At 47.2% G+C, this 18424-nt stretch overlaps 3 protein-coding genes across 48 annotated transcripts in view; 2 read left to right on the forward strand and 1 right to left on the reverse strand.

Annotated features, from left to right (window-relative positions):
- Window positions 1–4701: 4701 nt before the first annotated feature.
- Window positions 4702–8967, forward strand: CIROP (ciliated left-right organizer metallopeptidase). Its single transcript, XM_084970560.1, is given in 11 exon segments — window positions 4702–4779; window positions 5305–5398; window positions 5401–5498; window positions 5575–5651; window positions 5653–5713; window positions 6305–6426; window positions 6428–6530; window positions 6532–6572; window positions 7449–7486; window positions 7489–7509; window positions 8936–8967. Coding segments are annotated over 11 exon segments (765 nt in total).
- Window positions 8968–9902: 935 nt separating this feature from the next.
- On the reverse strand, window positions 9903–13101 carry C7H14orf119 (chromosome 7 C14orf119 homolog). The gene is made up of 2 exons (XM_003128551.5): window positions 13008–13101; window positions 9903–11185 (listed from the first exon to the last, which is right to left on the reverse strand). Exon 2 carries the CDS (start codon window positions 11182–11184, stop codon window positions 10756–10758), a length of 429 nt encoding a protein of 142 aa, XP_003128599.1. The 5' UTR covers window position 11185; window positions 13008–13101; the 3' UTR covers window positions 9903–10755.
- A 397-nt stretch (window positions 13102–13498) lies between these two features.
- ACIN1 (apoptotic chromatin condensation inducer 1) overlaps window positions 13499–18424 on the forward strand; it is a 37871-nt gene continuing 32945 nt past the window's right edge. For all 46 annotated transcript variants that reach the window (XR_014810820.1, XR_014810822.1, XR_014810821.1 and 43 more), the window contains exons 1-3: window positions 13499–13652; window positions 15025–15090; window positions 18046–18157. Coding sequence is in view for 21 of the 46 variants with exons in the window: in XM_013978220.3 (XP_013833674.3) it covers window positions 13515–13652; window positions 15025–15090; window positions 18046–18157 (316 nt within the window). In the remaining 25 variants the exon portion in view is untranslated. The remainder of the gene's footprint in view (window positions 13653–15024; window positions 15091–18045; window positions 18158–18424) is intronic.

Raw genomic sequence — 18424 nt, forward strand, 5'->3', positions numbered from 1 at the left:
TCATATTTATTTTTCTTTCTTTTTGGGGTCTTTTTAGGGTTGCACCCGTGGCGTATGAAAGTTCCCAGGCTAAGGGTCAAACTGGAGCTGTACGATACCACAGCCACAACAACACCAGATCCTTAACCCACTGAGCAAGGCTAGGGATGGAACCAGGTCCTCATGGATACTAGTTGGGTTCATTATCACTGAGCCATAACGGGAACTCCCTGTTTCATGTTTCTTCAGGGCGGCAGAGATGAATCAGACTCAGCCCCTGCCCACGGTCTGCAGGGGAAGCAAGCACAAAAATAAATGTCAGGAGAATGTAATGGGGGCTATCTCAAAAGATGTGATGTAAACTAACTCCACCTGGGGGTGGGGGTGGTAAAGAAAACTCTTAACAGGCAGCTAAACCTCTCAGCTGGATCTTAAAAGATGAAGATTTGCCAGTCAGGAAACAGAGATTCCAGTCAAAGAAACGCACGGTGTCTCCTGTGCTGCTTCTGCTAGAAGGTCTGAAGTTCTGCAAGCTGCGGTGAAGTTAGGATGAACCCCTACCCCGACGGAGGCCCGCCTTGTCTCAGTAAGGCCACAAGGGGGCAGCAAAGCATAAGGAGCTGTGGCCGACAAGGGCCGGAAACCCTCAAAGAAGCCACCCAGACCTTGAATCCCTTGGGCTAGCCCTGACAGGAAGGATTCCTCCAGATTGACCTAGCCCAGCCAGAGAGGGGAGCGGAGGGCTCCTGATACTTGCAGAAAAAGGAAAAAAAAAAAAAAAAAAAAGAACCAGGTTTGTCCTAAAGAAAGCACTAAAGTCCTCTACATATGTCCTCTAACACTGTTGGTAAGAACAGAATAATTCCTCCCTCAAGTTGAAAATGCCTGTGGAACTCCGCTTAGTATTTCCCATGATCCAGACACTGTTCTGGGCACTTTATGTATCTTCTCTTTTACTGTCTCCTCATAACAATCCTATCAGGTGAGGACAATCACCCTCCTTTTGCAAGTGGGGACCCTGAGGCTTTGGGCGCAAGCTAAGTAGATATATAGAAAGTGGCAGTTGGTTTGGCTCCAGAGTTTGCTCTTTTTTTTTTTCCCCCTCCAGGCTAGGGATCAAATGGAAGCTGTAGTTGCGTGCCTACACCACAGCCACAGCCACTTGGGATCTGAGCTGCATCTGCGACCTACACCACAGCTCATGGCAACGCCGGATCCTTAACCCACTGAGCGAGGCCAGGGATCAAACCTAAGTCCTCATGGATACTAGTCACATTCATTACCGCTGAGCCACAAGGGCTCCAGAGTTTGGACACCTGGGTTGGGTAGTTCCAGCCACAGCCCTGGTATGTAAACACATAAAACCCCCTCCTCCCCAGGAAGTCAGCAGTCCTCTAAACTCCTAGTTCCCTTATGTCACTTTGCCCCTGACCTGCTTCTTCAAAAGTTAAATAATGGGGTGAGGTTCTGTTCTTTGATCCACAAGCTGGTGGCTAGGCCCTCTGGCCGTGCCATGGATACAAAGATGGGCGGGAAGCAGGCTTGAGGGGGGCGGGGGCGGGATGTGGAGGGAGAGCCTCTAAACCAAGGATTAGAGCAGAGGATGACTAGGGTTCCATTAGGAGCTGGAGGAGAGGCCCCCTGCCCTGGCAGGTGTGGAATTTGGGCAGGTGGTGCTAAGAAAGGCTTCCCAGAGTAATTACAGGGGAGGTAGGAATTAGCCAGGCAGGCAGGAAAGGCAGGATATCTAGGCAGGGGAAACAGGATGTGAAAGCAAAGAAGACAAAGGGCGTTCAAGAGCTCGGTCAGAACATCTTTGGACATCTTCTATTAACATCCATTTTCCGAATTTACTTCTCCTCCTGATGTGCTTATATGTGTAGCCTCGCAGAGCTAATGCAACAGCTCTCACAAGAGGTGTTAGTCAGGAGTTCCTGTCGTGGAGCAGTGGAAACAATTCCAACTAGTATCCATGAGGATGTGGGTTTGATCCCTGGCCTCACTCAGTGGGTTCAGGATCTGGCGTTGTTGTGAGCTGTGGCGAAGATCTAGACACAGCTTGGATCCTGTTTTGCTGTGGCTGTGGTGTAGGCCAGCAGCTGTAGCTCCGATTCAGCCCCTAGCCTAGGAACCTCTATATGCCGCAGGTGTGGCCCTAAAAAAAAGGTGTTAGTCAACCCACATGTATTTATGCCTTTTTGTCTTTTCTAGGGCTGCACCCATGGCATATGGAGGTTCCCAGGCTAGGGGTCCAATCAGAGCTGTAGCTGCTGGCCTACATCACAGCCACAGCAATGCCAGATCTGAGCTGTGTCTGCGATCCACACCACACTTCACGGCAACACCAGATCCTTAACCCACTGAGAGAGACCAGGGATTGAACCCACAACCTCATGGTTCCTAGTCGGATTCGTTAACCACTGAGCCACAACAGGAATTCCAGCTGTATCTTCATAGGCTGCCCTGGATCCAGTCTTCTGCCCCCTTCTTCCCTGCCTCACCGACTTCTGGCTTTCCTCATTTATGATCTCTCACCAAATCCCCTCTATTATGATTGCTTATTTTTGAACACCTACCAAGTGCCCTACTAAGGTGCAAGAGAGGCCCCAAAGTGTTACACTGTAGAGTTCATGTGGTTCTGACATGGGGGCTAGTGGAGTGCAGAAGCCTTGTTCGTCCCTCTCCAATGAGACAGTCAAGCCTCTATGAACCAAAGAATGCCCCCCGCATACACACTCACATCATTATATGAATACCAATTTTTGAGTTCTAAAAAGGTTCCGAGGTTGTCCACTCAGAATGGAATTAGGCTGAGAGACAGAAGAGGGTTAGGAGAGTTTCTTCCCGGATGAGGCAGGTTCCTCTTTGGAATGGTCAGCTGAGGCCTCAGGAATTAACACTGTCCCTCCCTCAGTTCTCCACCTCTGGCACCCCAGGGAGTGGGGACAGGGGCTGCTGCTTTGGCTCTTAAGGCGCTCATCTGACTTCCTGGCAGGAACTATGGATTTAGTTAACAATATTCAAATCTTGAAAAATAAGCAATCATAATAGAGGGGATTTGGTGAGAGATCATAAATGAGGAAAGCCAGAAGTCGGTGAGGCAGGGAAGAAGGGGGCAGAAGACTGGATCCAGGGCAGCCTATGAAGATACAGCTGGGAGTTCCTGTCGTGGCTCAGTGTTTAACGAATCCGACTAGGAACCATGAGGTTGTAGGTTCGATCCCTGGCCTTGCTCAGTGGCTTAAGGATCTGGAGTTGCCGTGAGCTGTGGTGTAGGTCACAGACGTGGCTCGGATCCCACGTTGCTGTGGCTCTGGCGTAGGCTGGCGGCTACAGCTCTGCTTGGACCCCTAGCCTGGAAACCTCCATATGCCGCAGGAGCGGCCCAAGAAATGGCAAAAAAGACAGAGAAAAAAAAAAAAAAAAAAGATACTGCTGCTGCTCCTCCTGGTGGAGGGGCTGCTCCCCCTGGAGGGGGAGCTGCTTCCCCGGGCACTGCCACAAGCAAGTGTCCGCAGAAGGAGACACAGACATTCACAAATCTTCTCAGATGCCCCCCCTTTTCTCCCAACTCCCCCCAAACTTCCCCTCTTCCTCCATCACCCTCCCTGGTGCCCATGATCCTCAACCCTAATGAATCCAAACCTGTATCTGAGATCCTGTCTCAGAGGGATCTTGGGATCCTAAGGGAAATGGGGTGGGAGGGGGACCCGGAGCCTTGGCGGCTCCAGGGTGTCCTAGCAGGTGAGTGAGACAGCAGAAGGGGCAGAGCAGGCTAGGGCAGGAAGGCCACACAGAAAAGGAGTGGGAACTCTAAGATACTGAGGTGAAACTGACCTGTGGTCATGTTAAGTTTCTTCAACACAAGGACCTGAGTTGAGACCCTGCCCAGCACTGCCATGCTATCTGGGGAGTCCCAGATGCCCTAGACTATGCAGGTGAATTCATGTCATTGAAAGTATTCCTCTTCAAAGGTACCCAGACCTGGCATCAGCTCACCTACAGGCATTCATTCTTGCCAGGTGCGGCCTCTTGAGCCTAGGGTACCAAGAAGAGAGTTGCTTCGGGGCAAAGGTAAGAACAGCTTCTCATAATTGGGGATCTGAATATCTCTAGCCTGCCAAGACCTCTACAAGACTATGAGCACATGCGATGGACTTCATTTTTGCTTTTTTAGGGTCACATCCACTGCATATGGAAGCTCCCAGGCTAGGGTTCGAATTGGAGCTGCAGCTGCTGGTCTATGCCACAGCCACAGCAATGCTGGATCCAAGCCTCGTCTGTGACCTACACCACAGCTCACCGAAATGCTGGATCCTTAACCCACTAAGTGAGGCCATGGATAGAACCTGCGTCCTCATGGTTACTAGTCAGATTTGTTTCCACTGAGCCACAACAGAAACTCCTTTTTTGCTTTTTTTTTTTGAGGGCTGCAGCTGTGGCAAATGGAAGTTCCCAGGCTAGACAGTTGAATCAGAGTTGCAGCTGCCAGCCTACACCACAGCCACAGCCATGCAGGATTCTTAACCCACTGAGCAAGGCCAGCGATCGAACCCACATCCTCATAGATACTAGTCCGGTTTGTAACCCTCTGAGCCACAGTGGCAACTCCCAGGAAGACTCTTCTGTGTTATCCTACTCCCCTCCTTCCCACCCCCTTCTTATCCTGGCCCATCCACATTCCCCTATCATCGCCTACGCTGCCTGATGGACTCAGAAGACATGCCTCTCGCTGGTACCATTGTCTGCTATGCCCAACATCACACCAGTCCCAGCCTCAGCCAGAGTGACACCATCATGGTGACTGTGGCATGATGAATACAAAGAAGCAAACAGGTTGGGGGAGGGAGGCCAGGTTGCTCAGCTTCCTATGAAGTGAAAGGACCCACTCAGGGCAGAACAGAAGGTGCCTCAATCTCTACGCAGAGCTGATAGGGCAGAGAGGCGAGGGTGCTTGGTCCGTCCTACTGCTGTTCCCTCCTTCTGCGGTCATTTGTCCTTAGGACACCCTCCATCCACACTCCATGAATTGTTCCATGCCCTGGCTTTCTCCAGACAGCCCTTCAAGAGGTAGAGGGGTTGGCCCTCAGGATCCAGTGCTAAATGAGAGGGGAGGGCTCCCCGCAATGTCAACAGAGGGAACCACTGCTATCTTATTTTTATTTATTTTTTGTCTTTTTGCCATTTCTTGGGCTGCTGCCATGGTATGTGGAGATTCCCAGGCTAGGAGTCTAATCAGAGCTGTAGCTGCGTCTGCAACCTACACCAGATCCTTAACCAACTGAGCGAGGCCAGGGATCAAACCCACAACCTCATGGTTCCTAGTCGAATTTGTTAACCACTGCGCCACGATGGGAACTCCTCCTCCAGGGTTTTATGACAACTGTTACCTTTGATGGCTCCCAGCGCACTTGACTCAATCAATCACTCTTGATGCCTTCAAAGATTCAGTCTGGTACTATGACCCACATCAGCTTGGGGCAAGTGAGAGAGGTTGGAAGGGACTATCTGCTGATAAAGTGTAACTGAAGCTGTAAGCACGGCTGGCCCTGAGGGATTTGTTCATTTGTTCTGTTTCTCTTCCTTTCTCTCAAGTAGGGTCTGGCCTGGAATTTGGCCTTGACATCCCTCCCACACTGCGGACTGGGCTGCCACTCCCTGAACCTGGACAAGGAAGCTCTCCTCAGACCACATGCTGGAAGGCTGCTCCACATATGGGCCCTTTGCCAGTGGGGTGGGTGGACTAGAGAATGGGCAATGAAACCAAGTAGGCCTGAAGAGGCATCTCCTTTTTTTTTTTCCCCCTCTTTTTACGGCCACACCTATGGCATAGGGAAGTTCCCAGGCTAGGGGTCAAATTGGAGCTGCAGCTGCCAGCCTACACCACAGCCACAGCAATCAATGCTGGATCCCATCCATGCTGCATCCTACACCACAGCTCACGGCAACGCCAGAACCTTAACCCACTAAGCAGGACTGAGTGGGACCAGGGATCAAACCTGCATCCTCATGGATACTAGTGGGGTTTGTCAACCACTGAGCCACAATAAGATCTCCTAAGCATCTCCTTCTTTTTCTTCTTTTTTTTTGCTTTTTTAGGGTCTCGTCTCCCACCCAGGGTAGGGGTCCAATCGGAGCTACAGCTGCCAGCCTACACCATAGCTCATGGCAACACCAGATCCTTAACCCAGGCCAGGAATCGAACCTGCAACCTCATGGTTCCTAGTTGGATTTGTTTCCGCTGCGCCATGATGGGCACTCCCCTAGGTGTCTCCTTCTAAGGCATCTGGACCAACACTATTTTACATTCTGCTCTGCCCTTCAGAGTGAATGCTGGAAGAAGGGAAATGGATTCCTGCCTGGAGCGGAGAATCCCCGTGGGGAGATCTGCCATCCCTAGAGTTGTTGCTTCCTTGCCAACCTCACTCCACAGCTGCTTCCTGGGGACAAGGCATCCCTCTCAGAGCCCGCACCTCAAGGAAGCAGAGCTCACTGGCTGCTGCTTCTTCTATCAAGGCACGGAGAGAGGAGAATGCAAAGTGCAGGTGGAGGAAATCACCTTGGGTCCCATGCAGTCCAGGAAAAGCTATTCAAGTGGGTATCAGAAGTGGGATGGCTATAACAAGCTGGTAAAGTTTGAAAGTGCTCTTATGGTAGTATATCCAACGTGGGTTTGTTTGTTTTTTGTTTGTTTTTGGCTGCATCCATGGCATGCAGAAGTTCCCAGGCCAGGGATCAAACCTATACCACAGTAGTGACCTCAGCCACAGCAGTGACAATACCAGATCCTTAACCTGCTAGACCACCAGGCAAGCCCCTATGCAACGTTTTGATGTTCATTCTTTATTGTTATTGAAGTATATTTATTTACAGTTATATTAGCTTCAGGTGTACAGCAAAGTGATTCAGTATTTTTAGTTTATACTCCATTTAAAGTTATAAAATAATAGCTATATTCCTTGTGCTGTGCAATACATCCTTGTAGCTTATTTATTGATGTTCATTCTTTTTTTTTTTTTTTTTTTTTTTGTCTTTCGTCTTTTTGTTGTTGTTGTTGTTGCTATTTCTTGGGCCGCTTTCGTCTTTTTGTTGTTGTTGTTGTTGCTATTTCTTGGGCCGCTCCTGCGGCATATGGAGGTTCCCAGGCTAGGGGTCCAAGCAGAGCTGTAGCCACCGGCCTACGCCAGAGCCACAGCAACGCGGGATCCGAGCCGCGTCTGCAACCTACACCACAGCTCACGGCAACGCTGGATCGTTAACCCACTGAGCAAGGGCAGGGATCGAACCCGCAACCTCATGGTTCCTAGTCGGATTCGTTAACCACTGCGCCACGACGGGAACTCCATTCATTCACTTTTTACTAAGCACCCTACTGAGTCCATGACTGACTTAGAAACTACATTTTCCTCAGAGGGAGGGCATGAGCAGGTAACAGGCTATACCTATACCCTGCTACCTAATTCCTTGTGGATACCTGAGTACAATGGTCTTCTCTTCCATCCCCAGGGTTGCTGTGTCAGACTAATGAAGGTACTCAAGCTATTTTTTTATTTTTTGCCTTTTTTTTTTTAGGGCTGCGCCTATGGCATATGGAGGTTCCCCGGGTAGGTGTTGAATCGGAGCTGTAGCTACTAGCCTACACAACAGCCACAGCAATGCCAGCCAGATCCAAGTGGGGTCTGCGACCTACACCGTAGCTCACAGTAACACCGAATCCTTAACCCTACTGAGCGACGCCAGGGATTGAACCCACGTCCTCGTGGATACTAATGAGGTTTTTTACTGCTGAGCCCCAACAGGAACTCCCACTCATGCTCTTACTTACCCACTTGTGACCTGTTATTCTAGCTGTCTTTAGGATTAGCTGGGCCCCCAGGCTACTCTCTGCGGAAAGAAGAGCAAGAAAATCCAACTGAAGCAGCGCTACAGGCTCTGGTGAGCAGAGGAGACACTGGCAGATAAAGGGATGGCTCAGGCTAAGGACTTACACAGTGGGCTAAGGGAAATGCTTAAGTCCTTTACTTCATAGCTCTCCTCTGAAGACCTTCTGGCCATCCCACTCCTAAGACTGCGCCTGTTTCATGAGCGAGGCTCTTCAAGGCACTCTACCTCCACTAAGAGATTCAGGTGTTCCCCATTCAGAACCTGCATAGTGTCTGTAATGATGTGGGTTCAATCCTTGGCCTCAGTCAGTGGGTTAAAGGATCTGGCCTTGCCACAAGCTGTGGTGTAGGTTGCAGATGAGGCTCAGACCCCATGTTGCTGTGGCTGTGGTGTAGGCCGGCAACTGCAGCTTTGATTTGACTCCTAGCCTGGGAACTTCTATATGCCCTAAAAGGAAAAAGAAATGGAGGAAAAAAAGAGATTCAAATGACTATTTAGGTGCTATTTCCACAGCCCCTTGATTAATAGTCTGGTGTTCACTGTGTATATGCGGAATTCCCCTGGCTGCCCAGGGTCTTCAGATGGTTTGCTGCACGGGGCCCTGACCCCGACTCTCTGGAAGAAACCTCTAGAAGTTATTGTGGAGGAGCCACAGAATTACCACAGACTACAGCAAGTAAGATATTCCAAGGAGTTTTCTTTCAAATTCCTGGAGTACAGATGTTTGGAATTATATTGATTAAACACTTATCCAGGAGTTCCCGTCATGGCTCAGCAGAAATGAATCTGATTAGTACCCACAAGGACACAGTTTTGATCCCTGGCCTCACAGTGAGCTGAGGTGTAGGTCACAGATGCAATTTGGATTTGTAGTGGCTGCGGTTAAGCTCTGATTCAACCCCTAGCCTGGAAACCTCCATGTGTCATGGGTGTGGCCCTAAAAAGACAAACAAACCCCCCCAAAACACTTATTCATATGTATAGTGTCCTATACAGGGCTAATATTTCAGAAAACAAGGACCCCTAACATGGCCACATGGGGCCTATCACCATGGGACACTTCTCCCCCCAGTCATCCTGGACTTGCCCCTCTCTAGGACATAGGGCTCCTAGTCCCTTTCTTAAGCACCACCCAGGCACCAGGCCTAAACACCACAGTCTCTAATTCCCTCCCAGGCCATTTCCCTCATCGCCAAGTTAGGTCTCCTTCCAACAATTTAGGATGCTGGAAGTCTTGGACCTTGGTATTATTCCTTCCGGGTTCTATATCCCCTCTTATTGATTTCCTGTTTAGCTTATTATTGGGATGAGGAATGAATTCTATGTATTAAAAGAAAGGCAGGGCCCTTCACCATTTAAGCCTAAGCGTTATTCCAGGCCAGATATTACTGCTATGTTTCTAGGTTTTGTGATTACCTTGGATCATAATCCTTCCATGACCCATCTAGGCCTGCCAAAAGGACTCTGCCTAATGTTGCTTATCCCAGTGAGTGCACCGGGAACTGTGGCCTATTCTTCAGGTGGGACCTTCTGCCCCTTACCATTCACCAGAGCTTCATGGCGCCACAGGGGGGCCAGCTGAAGGAACAAGGGAGATGTGGTGCTACCCAGAGCATGATAAGGGTTAGGACAGAAATGATTTCCTAGAGAAAAATGGCTGGAAAGTCGATCTGTTGTCTACATGTAAGTTCTACTCTTCTCAAAATGCCTCTTTCTGGAGTTCCCGTCGTGGCACAGTGGTTAATGAATCCGACTAAGAACCATGATCCCTGGCCTCGCTCAGTGGGTTAAGGATCCAGCGTTGCCGTGAGCTGTGGTGCAGGTTGCAGACTCAGCTCGGATCCCGCGTTGCTGTGGCTCTGGTGTAGGCCAGTGGCTACAGCTCCAATTAGACCCCTAACCTGGGAACCTCCATATGCTTGCAGGTGCAGCCCTAGAAAAGGCAAAAAGACCAAAAAAAAAAAAAAAAAAAAAAAAGCAGCCTCTTTCTCTATATTGTTACATTAGCCTTGCAATGAAAAAAAGGTAAAAGACTATGGTTCTGAAAATTCATTCTTTATTTTGATACAAAAAATAAACCCTTCAACCTGTAAGGAATGTCAACTGTTTTCATATTCCTGTAGAGTAAACTTACAGAATAGGAATATATGCTACCAGCTTCAAGGATGTCACATACACATTAGAAAAAAGTCATTGCTATTTTGTGGGGGGGTTTGGCCACACCCATGGCATGTAAAAGTTCCTGGGCTGGGGATCAAACCAGCGCCATGGCAGCAACCCAAGTGGCTGCAGTGGCAACGCTGGGTCATTAACCTGCTATATCACAAGGGAACTCCAAAAGTCACTGCTTTTTGGGTTCTAAAAAACATCAGTGTGGAGGAAGGAGTAAGTATCTCCATCTCCTGATTTTTCCAAAATTCAAGCTTGCAGTTTAAATCTCACATAATTATGCCAGAAGCTGGTAGGAGTGGTGAAACCACCATCCGAATCCAGGTAAGTTATAAAAACGTGACCTTTTACGGCCCCTTTCTGGAATAGGAAGGCTCTACTTTATACCCCACAGGCCAGCAATGTGTATAATGTATAGATTCCTTTTGGTTATGGTTGCAAAAGTCTTTAAATTCTTTGAGGGTTTGACATGTCTTGGAACGAACCAAGTAGGAGGCAGACTGATGATCTGGATTCACTCCGATGGAGGACATTTACACATTTATCAGGAGTCCAGCTGATAGGCTGTTCACGTTGAAATCACCAGGCCTGTACTTCAGCGAGTTCAGACAGCTGATTGGAATACCATCCCCATACCTTTAAGTAATACATGCGAAATTCTCATGGTAAAGTTGTGGCCTTGGCTCCAACACTTCTGGTTATCTTCTTTGATTTTAATACCTGTCAGTCTTTACCAGCTGTAGCAGCCACTGCTTGGTAAAACTTTGCCACAAAGTCTGGCTCACTGATCTCCAGCTGCCTGACAAATTCATTGCGCTCCTGCTCAGCCCAACCTCGAAACCACTGATCCCAAAGACGTAGCTGGCACTCAAAGATACAAGGTGGTCGGTTTGCTCCAGACACACTAAGCTGCTCTAGACTTTCCAGCAGTGGCTGTAATTTTCCTGGTACTGCCTTAGCAACCAGGTCCTGTAGGAAACGTTCACGCTGAGGACCTGACCAGCTGGCAAACCAATGAAGAATACATTTCATCTCCTGGGAAGTGATGTAAGACATTGGAGGAGGGGAAGAGTCAGAAATATTGTCTGGTACCGAGGGTAAGGGAGAAGGGAAAGATAGTGGCATCGAAGAGGAAGATGACTCCAGTGGCATCCTGAAACATAAAAGCACTGTTACACACTCTCTACAAAGAGCAACCAAAATACAGCCTTCTAACAACATAGAATCTTATCACTCTCAATTGGTATCTACAAAGAAAATTACTTTCCACCTATCTAGTTTACAGAAAAACAACAGGGTCCTTTATTTAGGTTATTATCCAGCTACCTTAGTGAAGGCACCCAAGAATAACTGCATGTCATATTTGCCAATTTTCCTCTCTCTCTCTTCTCTCTCTTTTTTTTTTTTTGGTCTTTTCTATGGCTGCTCCTGCAGCATATGGATGTTCCCAGGCTAGGGGTCGAATCGGAGCTGTAGCCACTGGCCTACGCCACAGCCACAGCAACTTGGGATCCAAGCCTTGTCTGCAACCTACACCACAGCTCACGGCAACGCTGGATCCTTAACCCACTGAGCAAGGCCAGGGATCGAACCCTCACTCATGGTTCCTAGTCAGATTCGTTAACCTCTGTGCCATGACAGGAACTCCTTCCTCTCTCTCTTTTTCAAACCCACTGCCTCTCTCCATCATTCTTATAAACAATCTAAAAATAACCAAAACATTCCACATTCTGTGTTCATTCTTTCCCTTCTAATTCTATGTTCCAGGTTGAGTAAAGACAAAAAATGATTCACATAGGTCCAACCAAAAAAGGGGGGAGTTCTCTGGTGGCCTAGGGGTTAAGGATCTGGCATGGGCACTGCTGGGGCACAGGTTCGATCCCTAGCCTGGGAGTTTCTGCATGCTGAGGAACCCCCTATCCCCCAAAATAAATATATAGGTCCAACACATCTTGCCTAAAATGAAAAAAAAGGTACATATTTTTAAATTTATCAAGCAGTTAGTTGAGGTTCAGGTGCTAATCATTCCAAAGCTATCAACAGTGGGGGAAAAGAAGAAAGGAAAAACATCCTGTATGATGAAAGAGCCTTCTCTGCAATGTGCATGTAACCTCTGAAATATGCCAAGAACTTCATAACCCCCTTATTTTCCTCTATTTCCTGTAAAGCATCAGGAAAAATTAAAGAGCAGATTAAGTGAGGGCACCTTGCCCAAAATAAGATTAACAAAGTAAGAAAAACAGAAAAAGCCAAGTGGTTGTTTATTCAGGACCGAAAAAAGTCTAGTTGGTTTGGTGGTTTAGGGCTCTAACAAGTGTTCTACTGCTGTTGATGTGTGACAATTCATGTCTGAACAATTTTCTTTCATGTTTAATATAATATCTATTGATGCCTTGCCACTGATCCGCATCACTAATGCAACTGGAAGGTCAGCCAACTTGAATTGTTTTCAAATCTCAGTTTGAATCTCTAACAATGAAAACCTTAAAATACTTGTCTGTGACCTATTTTACTGTTTGTATTTCTTCCGCTGTAAATTGGAGTATCTGCAGTGACAAAGAAAAGGAAGCCAGAAGCAATTTACGTCAGTTCAGTACCAAAACATTCCCAGTGACGTTGCCTTTTTCACAGTGGCCCTACAAGAAGCAATTCTTCCTAAGGGAATTTTCTTCTCTATTTCGTGGAAAGGGAGAACTTTTTCCGAGTCTTGCGATATGGCTTTCACGGTAAACTTAAGTTCAATGATTATGAATTGGTTGACAAGCCGGGTCCAAAGACACGGTCAACTTTGGAGGCTACAGAGCCTAGCATTCCGAGGTCCCAAAAAGCAACACAGCCTTAGCTGGGAGTGGCAGGGTTTCGGAGGGTGGGGGGGTGGCAGCTGTTTCCCTAGGGGAATGGGAAGCTTGCCCTACTGACTAGCCCGCAAACACCGAGTCTGACTCGGCCCAGGGAGGTACTTTTACCCCGCTTACCTCCCGTTTCCTCTCACAGAGGACCCGGAGACCGTCACAACAGCGCTATCCTACCATCGCCGCCGCTTCCCGGTTTCCTGAAAACCCTAAAGAGGGCCAGCCCGGAAACCCACGCACTTCCGGTCCCGGACCAGCCCCAAACACCCAAGTGCCTTAGCGCCTCATCCTTAGGTCCGGAGATAGCCGAATAACTCCGATTATGGGTATGCCAGAGTCGAGAGCTTCCGAACAGATTCGATTCAAAGCCTCGGTAAGACGAAGCGAACCGAGCTCTGAAAGCAGCACGAGGGAGGGAGGAGCGGCCGGTAGGATGGAGAAAACCGATTGGTGCCGATGTGAAGACGGAAACACCCGAGCAGTTCCGAAGGAATTCGGGGAATTCTAAGTGGTAATCGAGGGGTTGACTCTAGCAGTGGGCGGGGTCAGCTCGGAACGTTCGAAGGGCGTTGGCGGAAATTACCGAAGATGCCCGAAGCCGTCGGGACGGACCCGAGTACCTCACGCAAGATGGCGGAGCTGGAGGAGGTGACTCTGGACGGGAAGCCTCTTCAGGCGCTGCGGGTGACCGACCTGAAGGCCGCACTGGAACAGCGAGGCCTAGCCAAGAGCGGGCAGAAGAGTGCCCTGGTCAAGCGGCTCAAAGGGGTGAGGAGACTGCGTTGCCGGCGTGTCGGAGGGGAGCAGACCCGGTAGAGCCGAGTCTCTGTCGCGGCGCAGGCGCAGTGTCCGGGCTCGGCGCGAGCGAGCTCAGGCCGCCAGCGCGAGCCTCCGGATCCGCGCGCACGGTGGTTGGCGAGGCTCGCTCTGGAGTGGAGATAGCGCCGGTTCCCGCCTTAACGGTAGCGGCGCGAGCCCAAAATGGGAGGGTGTGCGCTACTCTCCTAGAGTGTCTTAAGCTCCTTCCTCCTTCCCCCACCCCCTCCTTGTTTGTGTCTATGGTCTCGGCGCATGCGCTGCGGAAGGAGTTAAATCCCACTACAACCATCGGCGTTGCTGGCCTGAGGGGGGCGAGTTGGGCTGGGTCGGAGTTAGGGGTATAGTTGGGTGGAGGGGTTGATGGGGTTGGTATCCTTACCCGAAAGAATAGAATTGGAGCGGTGGAGGGGGAGGGGGGAGTCTAGTTGATTAGATTAGGTGAAATGAAGAGAAACCTTGATTTGAAGGGACTTGCTTAGGGAGGAGTGTATACTTTATAGGGCTTCCAGAAGCAATTTGAGTGGATAAGAGTTTGGTGAATATTGATGAGAGAGGTGAGACAGGCTGGTTTTGTGCATTAAGGTGGGATTGTCAAGAGGTAGGTGAATGGATTGATGTGTAGAGGTTTGTAGACGCAGGGGAGGTGAGGATCTCGGTTTTAATTAGTGCTGGTTAGGGTACGTGGCCGAATAGTACAAATTCGGGCTGGGTTGGCTCAGGGTTACGTTGGCAAACCGTTGCTTATACTGAAGCTGACAGTTTCGTATGTGTATTGGATCAGACCACAGTTTATAGAATCTTTGGTCATTTTGTTCGGTAGCCTCCTCTTTGAAATTCTTATAAATATGACAAATCTAGGAGCCACTCTCTTGGAAACAATACAAGTTCACTCAAGTAGACCTGTTCCTGGGTAACTGACCAAGTAATTCATTCAGGCCAAAACCTTTTTGGTTTCATGTATTTTTGAATCTAATTTAATTATTTGAAGTGAAGGGCCAAATTTAGAAGGGACATTAGTCAGAAGTGCAGAAGATAATAGGGATTGTAGCACTGGTTCTGTCACTGATTTTATTGCCTAGCCAGGTCACTGATTTTCCCTATGTGCCTGCATTTCACACCTGTACATTTGAGAGCAGTGACCATGGCCACTTTTAGGGGTCTTGTGAAGATGAATGAGAACAATATTAGTAAAGGGCTTTTAGGTCCCTGGAAAAGGAGTACTGTTTAAGTGTGTATGATTGTTTTTAATGTCGAGATTGGGAGAAGGGTGTTTTTTGTTTTTGTTTTTATGGTTTCTGATTTTCACCCTTCTTTATACCAGGCTCTAATGCTAGAAAATTTACAGAAACACTCAACACCCCATGCTGCATTCCAGCCAAATTCCCAGGTAAGAAAGAAGGTTTATTAGGAGTGGGCTCTTTGGGTGCACAGAGACATGGAACGACAAGATAATTGTATATTTGATGCTTAATTTATCACCAATATTTTCTTAAGTTCATGAGTTGGAAATATTTTCATACTAGGATGGTTGACTTCTAATAAATTCAGGAATCAGGAGCTGCTAGTTAATTTCTGATTCTTGAAATGGTGTGTGCAGAATGAGTGGAGTACAAGGCTCTGAAGTCATTTATTTGCCATTAATTTGGGGAAAGTAGTTGATGTCTTTGAATGTAGATATGAAGTAGATAATCAGCAGAGCAGTTTAGGAAAATACTTGCTGATAAGGAATTATTGCGTTGACATAGATTTTCCCAGAATTCAGTCCTTTGGAAATCATCCACCATTACTAGTATTAATACTAACCATGCAGTTACTCCTAATCTTCAGTTGCTCTGTTATTTAGGACAAGAAATCTAATCTTTGAAGAACTCGGTTTCCTCATATATAAGATGAGAAAAGGTTGGACTAGATCTGTAGTTTTATAATGGCTCTGCTGGAGTTTTGTGGAACTGCTTTTGGAGGCTTCCCAGAAAAATATCTTCTTCCCAGTTGACCAGGGGTTCACATTCACTTCCTAACCTAGATTAGATGTACTTCGGTTTGCTTTGTATATAGAGTTTCTGCATAAGATTTCTTTGGAAGAAATCATTCCCAGTTTAAAAAAAAAAATTCTGAGGAGTTCCCGTCGTAGCACAGTGGTTAACGAATCTGACTAGGAACCATGAGATTGTCGGTTCGATCCCTGGCCTTGCTCAGTGGGTTAAGGATCCAGCGTTGCCATGAGGTCGCAGACTCGGCTTGGATCCAGCTTTGCCATGAGGTCGCAGACTCGGCTTGGATCCCGCGTTGCTGTGGCTCTGGCTGTAGGCCAGTGGCTACAGCTCCGATTAGACCCCTAGCCTGGGAACCTCCATATGCTTCAGGAAGCGGCCCTAGAAAAGGCAAAAAAATATATGTGTATGTATAATAATTAAAAAAAATTCTTAGACTACATGGCCTCTTAAGATTCTTTTCCTCTTTTAACATCCCCTCATAGTCTGTCATGCACTTAAAGGAAAAATCCAGGTCTTTGTTAGTACAGTGGTGTGCAGCTCCAGTACTAGATGAAGTCCCAAGATACCGTGGAAAAACAAGAGAGCCTTCCTATTCCCTTGTTATTAGTTCATTAAGCTAAAAGAATCATAATCTAACTAGCTTACAGAAGTTTAGTTAAGTACTTTAACAAGCATAAGAAACTGCATAAGTTAATCCTTTGCCGTTCTATTTCTTTTGCCCATTACATTTTAGTCTTTGGAGTTTTGCTTTTATTAACATAGCCTTTTTGCAACAAATATATGTATTCTCTAGTACTTGCAACCCACACTTCTTCACTGTTCATGAAGTACCAAGAGACTAATTTCTATTTTTTTTTTTTTTGCCATTTCTTGGGCCGCTCCCACGACATATGGGGGTTCCCAGGCTAGGGGTATAATCGGAGCTGTAGCTGCCAGCCTACACCAGGGCCACAGCAATGCAGGATCCGAGCCGTGTCTGCAACCTACACCACAGCTCACGGCAACGCCGGATCATCAACCCACTGAGCAAGGGCAGAGATCAAACCCGCAGCCTCATGGTTCCTAGTCAGATTCGTTAACCACTGCGCCATGACAGGAACTCCCTCTATTTTAGATGAATGTAAACATTATCCATGCTCATGGAAGATGACTAATGATATAGGAAAGTATTAAGATTTTTTTCATTTTTCTTTTCTGGATTTCTAATAGGTATTGCTAAGCAAGAAGGTTCTCAGGAGGAGTACTTGTGAAGAGAAGGCTAAAGGGCAGAGGGTGACACAGGAGTCTATGTTGCAGAAAAAATGGGAAAAGGGGCTTAAGCTCCTGGATTTTAAATATTGTTACCAAAGATTTTTTTCTCACCCAAAGAAAATGGAGTTAGAGTTTTAAATGCTGAACGGACATCCCTTCTTAGTATCTTGCTTTTTTAAGTGCTTTAGTTGAATTTTGGAGATGTTTAACAAAATTTTCTTAGGTAAAGCTTGATCTTTTGTGGCAACGAAAGAAAGATGAATTAGCGTGAACTAGATTATTTTATTTGTTTGGTTTTTAACAGCCTCATCCTCATCATATGGAAGTTCCTGAGTCAGGGATTGAATATGAGCTGCAGTTGTGTCCCATGCTGCAGCTGGGGCAACACCGGATCCATTAACCTACTGCTTAGGGCAAGGGATCAAACGGGCACCTCTGCAGCAACCTGAACTGCAGCATTCAAATTCTTAACCCACTCTGTCATAGCCAGAACTCCAAGGAAATTTTAGGTTATTTTTAGGTAATTTGAATTATCTAAAAATTTAGATTAAAAGGCATAGTTTTATAGGATTTTAAGTTATTTGTACATCATTCTTTGTGAACTGAATGTTTTTAAAAGTTGCAAGAAGTTCCCATTGTGGCTCAGCATAACGAGCCAGACTAGTATCCATGAGGATGCAGATTGGATCTCTAGCCTCCCTCAGTGGGTTAAGAATCCAGCATTTCCATGAGCTTCGGTGTAGGTCACAGAAGCGGCTCAGATCGAATCTTGCATGGCTGTGGCGTAGGCCGAAGCTACAGCTCCCATTTGCTGCCTAGCCTGGGATCTTCCATATACCATGGGTGCGGCCCTAAAAAGCAAATGAAGTAAAATTAAAAAGTTATATGTGCAGTTCCTTTTTTTGCCATCTTTTGTGAATCACAGGGCTGTATTTCAGTCCTCAACCTAGGAGTAACTTAGAAAAGGGCCCTCCAACATTTTCGTTATCTTTTTTAGGTTCAAATATAAGGGATAGAGCTTTGCTCCATGGAATTTACTTCCTTGCTTTTTCCTGGTTTGCTTTCCTAGACTATCTTTTTCCATGTCCTCTATACAGATTGGCGAGGAAATGAGCCAGAACAGTTTCATAAAGCAGTATCTGGAAAAGCAACAGGAGCTGCTTAGGCAGCGTCTAGAACGTGAAGCTCGAGAAGCTGCAGAACTTGAAGGTAAGCCCAGACTGTCACTTCTTACAAGGAATTCTTCCTTCTTATTCCTGTCACTGAGTAGATGGGCTTGTTTCACTAGGCAGTTTCAGGAATATAAATCAGGCTGAGTCTGCTACTTTATTTGCTTTGGTAGTTTACAGAGCCAAGTGAATTAGTTACTATTTACCTTTTGTCAGGAAAGAAGACACTTAATTTGACTCTCTTGATAGAGGAGGATTCCTGCCAACAGATTAAGCTACCCTTTGGAGGAACTAGAGGCCTAATTCT

The sequence above is a fragment of the Sus scrofa genome, chromosome 7 (assembly GCF_054392235.1).
Source record: "Sus scrofa isolate SSC_HxYL_T2T_F1_AM1 chromosome 7, Sscrofa_HxYL_maternal_Yorkshire_Landrace_v2.0, whole genome shotgun sequence".
Taxonomy (NCBI): domain Eukaryota; kingdom Metazoa; phylum Chordata; class Mammalia; order Artiodactyla; family Suidae; genus Sus; species Sus scrofa.